Genomic DNA, 2500 nt, shown 5'->3' with positions numbered 1-2500 from the left:
ATCATCCATCTCAGCCGTCAGTCCCAGATATAAAAAAAAAAAAGAGTCTAAAGGAATACCCAAAGTTGAAGGACAAGTTTGTTGAAGCCTCCCTCCTGAAAGAGTTCAAGTCACAGGAAGGTGGAAATACAGAAGCAGGCAGGGAGTTCCAGAATTGACCAGAGAAAAGGATGAAAGACTGAGAATACTGGTTAACTCTTGCATTGGAGAGGTGGACAGAATAGTGGTGAGAGAAAGGAGAAAGTGTTGTGTAGCGAGGCCGCGGGAGGAGGGGAGGCACGCAGTTAGCAAGACCAGAAGAGTAGTTAGCGTGAAAATAGCACTCATAACAATCACTCAACGGTTGTGATCTCTCTCTCTCTCTCTCTCTCTCTCTCTCTCTCTCTCTCTCTCTCTCTCTCTCTCTCTCTCTCTCTCTCTCTCTCTCTCTCTCTCTCTCTCTCTCTCTCTCTCTCTCTCTCTCTCTCTTTCTTCCCCACACACTCCTACACACCTGGTCACTTAGCTACTTAAATATTTCAGGTAACACGCCATTGGTTATGTTTCTCTCTCTCTCTCTCTCTCTCTCTCTCTCTCTCTCTCTCTCTCTCTCTCTCTCTCTCTCTCTCTCTCTCTCTCTCTCTCTCTCTCTCTCTCTCTCTCTCTCTCTCTCTCTCTCTTTGCATGACATTCCTTCGCCTTTTCCCTTTCATCATTCTTCCCTTTTACTTATATACGCAAGAGGAGGAGGAGGAGGAGGAGGAGGAGGAGGAGGAGGAGGAGGCGGCTCAATGGTTATGGCCTTGTTCCTGGATATAAGTGACCCCAGTTCGATTCCCCGCTGAGCAAGAAACATGAAAGACAGTTAAGGGTTGTTGCTTGACTTCATATTGTTTTGCTGAATTATTTCCTCTTCCTCTTCCTCTTCCTCTTCCTCCTCCTCTTCCTCTTCCTCTTCCTCTTCCTCCTCCTCCTCCTCTTCCTCCTCCTCTTAAATGGTGGGAAGGATGATTGCCTCTCGTTTTTACCTCCTCCTCCTCTTGCTCTTCCTCCTCCTGCTCCTCCTCCTCCTCCTCCTCCTCCTCCTCCTCCTCCTCCTCCTCCTCCTCCTCCTCTTGTCTGGTATTGCATCTCCTCTTCCTCTTCTTTTTTTCTTTCCTTCTTGTGATGTAAGTCTTATTTCAATTGCTCCTCCTCCTCCTCCTCCTCCTCCTCCTCCTCCTCCTCCTCCTCCTCCTCCTCCTCCTCCTACTCCTCCTCCTCCTCCTCCTCCTCCTCCTCCTCCTCCTCCTCCTCCTCCTTTTTCAGCTCTGCATTCTCCTCTTCGTCTTCTCGTCTTACACACTGTCTCCTTGTTCTCTCTCTCTCTCTCTCTCTCTCTCTCTCTCTCTCTCTCTCTCTCTCTCTCTCTCTCTCTCTCTCTCTCTCTCTCTCTCTCTCTCTCTCTCTCTCTCTCTCTCTTATTCTCTTTTTTACTCTCCTCTCTCTCGCTTTCTCCTGTCATCTCTCTCTCTCTCCCTTCCTCTTCTACTTTTCTTTCCTTTCTCCATCTACAATCTTAACCCTTCCCTCTTCATCCCTCTTTCTCCTTCTCCTCTTTCTCTTCTTCCTCCTTTTCTTCCTCTTCTTCCGTCTTCCTTCTCTTCTCTACCGTTTTACTTGCGTCTCTCCCTCCTCTCCTTTTCTTTCTCTTCCTTTTTGTTTCCTCTTCCCTCTCTCCCTTACCCATCTCCCTTCTCCCCTCCCTTCCCTCCCTCCTTCCTTCCTGCTTCTCTCTTTCCCTCTCCCTTCCCTCCTTCCCTCCTTCACTTCTTTTCATCTTATTTATCTTCCTTTCTTCCTCTTCCTCTTTCCTTGTTTAATCTTACTGCCCTCTCTTCTCCTCCTCCCCTTCCCTCCTCTCCTTCTCCTTCTCTCTTGTTTTGCCTCCCTTCCTCTCCCTCTCTTCTCTCTGTCCTTCCTTTCCTCCCTTCTATTTCATCCTTAATCTCTCATTTTCCCTTCCCTTCCCTTCTCTTCCCCCTTTCTCTTCTCCTTCACTGTCTCTCTTCCTTTCATACTCTTCATTTTACGCTTCTCCATTCCATTCCGTTTCACCAATCACCTCTCCCGTCCATTCCCTGACCCCTGACCCCTCCTTCCCCCCACCTCTCCCTAATACTTACGCGTGATAGTTAGGGTTGAAATGAAGGTCATAGGGGGGTGTGTGGATAGCTGACACATGTATTCCCCTGCATCCCGGGCCTGTACGTACCGCAGGTGTAGCGTCCACTGCTGTTTGGGGAGAGAAAGTGAGGTTAGGCTGGTGGTTCCTGTTGTGATAGATGATGCATGATAAGTGGGGTATATGTTAGGACACTGCAACGTAAGCATCAATTTTCTGTTTTTTTAAGAATGTACGGAAATTTTTGGTCTTCAGGAGCAGGTGAGCGGGATGGGAGGGATGCCGGGTGACGTAGGAAGTAAGGAAAGGGAGATGTGTGAATTGGGAAGGGGTGGGAAGAAAGGGAGGAGAATGTGA

General features: G+C 48.5%; 1 protein-coding gene across 1 annotated transcript in view; it reads right to left on the bottom strand.

Moving 5' to 3' along the window:
* Nucleotides 1-2500, bottom strand: part of LOC135094482 (carcinoembryonic antigen-related cell adhesion molecule 20-like) — an 89592-nt gene that overhangs the window by 18314 nt on the left and 68778 nt on the right. Inside the window, exon 4 of the mRNA XM_063994608.1 lies at nt 2145-2253. Within this exon, the coding sequence (XP_063850678.1) occupies nt 2145-2202 (58 nt within the window). The 5' untranslated portion in view covers nt 2203-2253. The remainder of the gene's footprint in view (nt 1-2144; nt 2254-2500) is intronic.

Source organism: Scylla paramamosain, chromosome 45 (assembly GCF_035594125.1).
Source record: "Scylla paramamosain isolate STU-SP2022 chromosome 45, ASM3559412v1, whole genome shotgun sequence".
NCBI classification, from domain to species: Eukaryota; Metazoa; Arthropoda; class Malacostraca; order Decapoda; family Portunidae; genus Scylla; species Scylla paramamosain.
The sequence above is the reverse complement of the archived record's forward strand: the minus strand, read 5'-3'. Positions and strand labels throughout refer to the sequence as shown.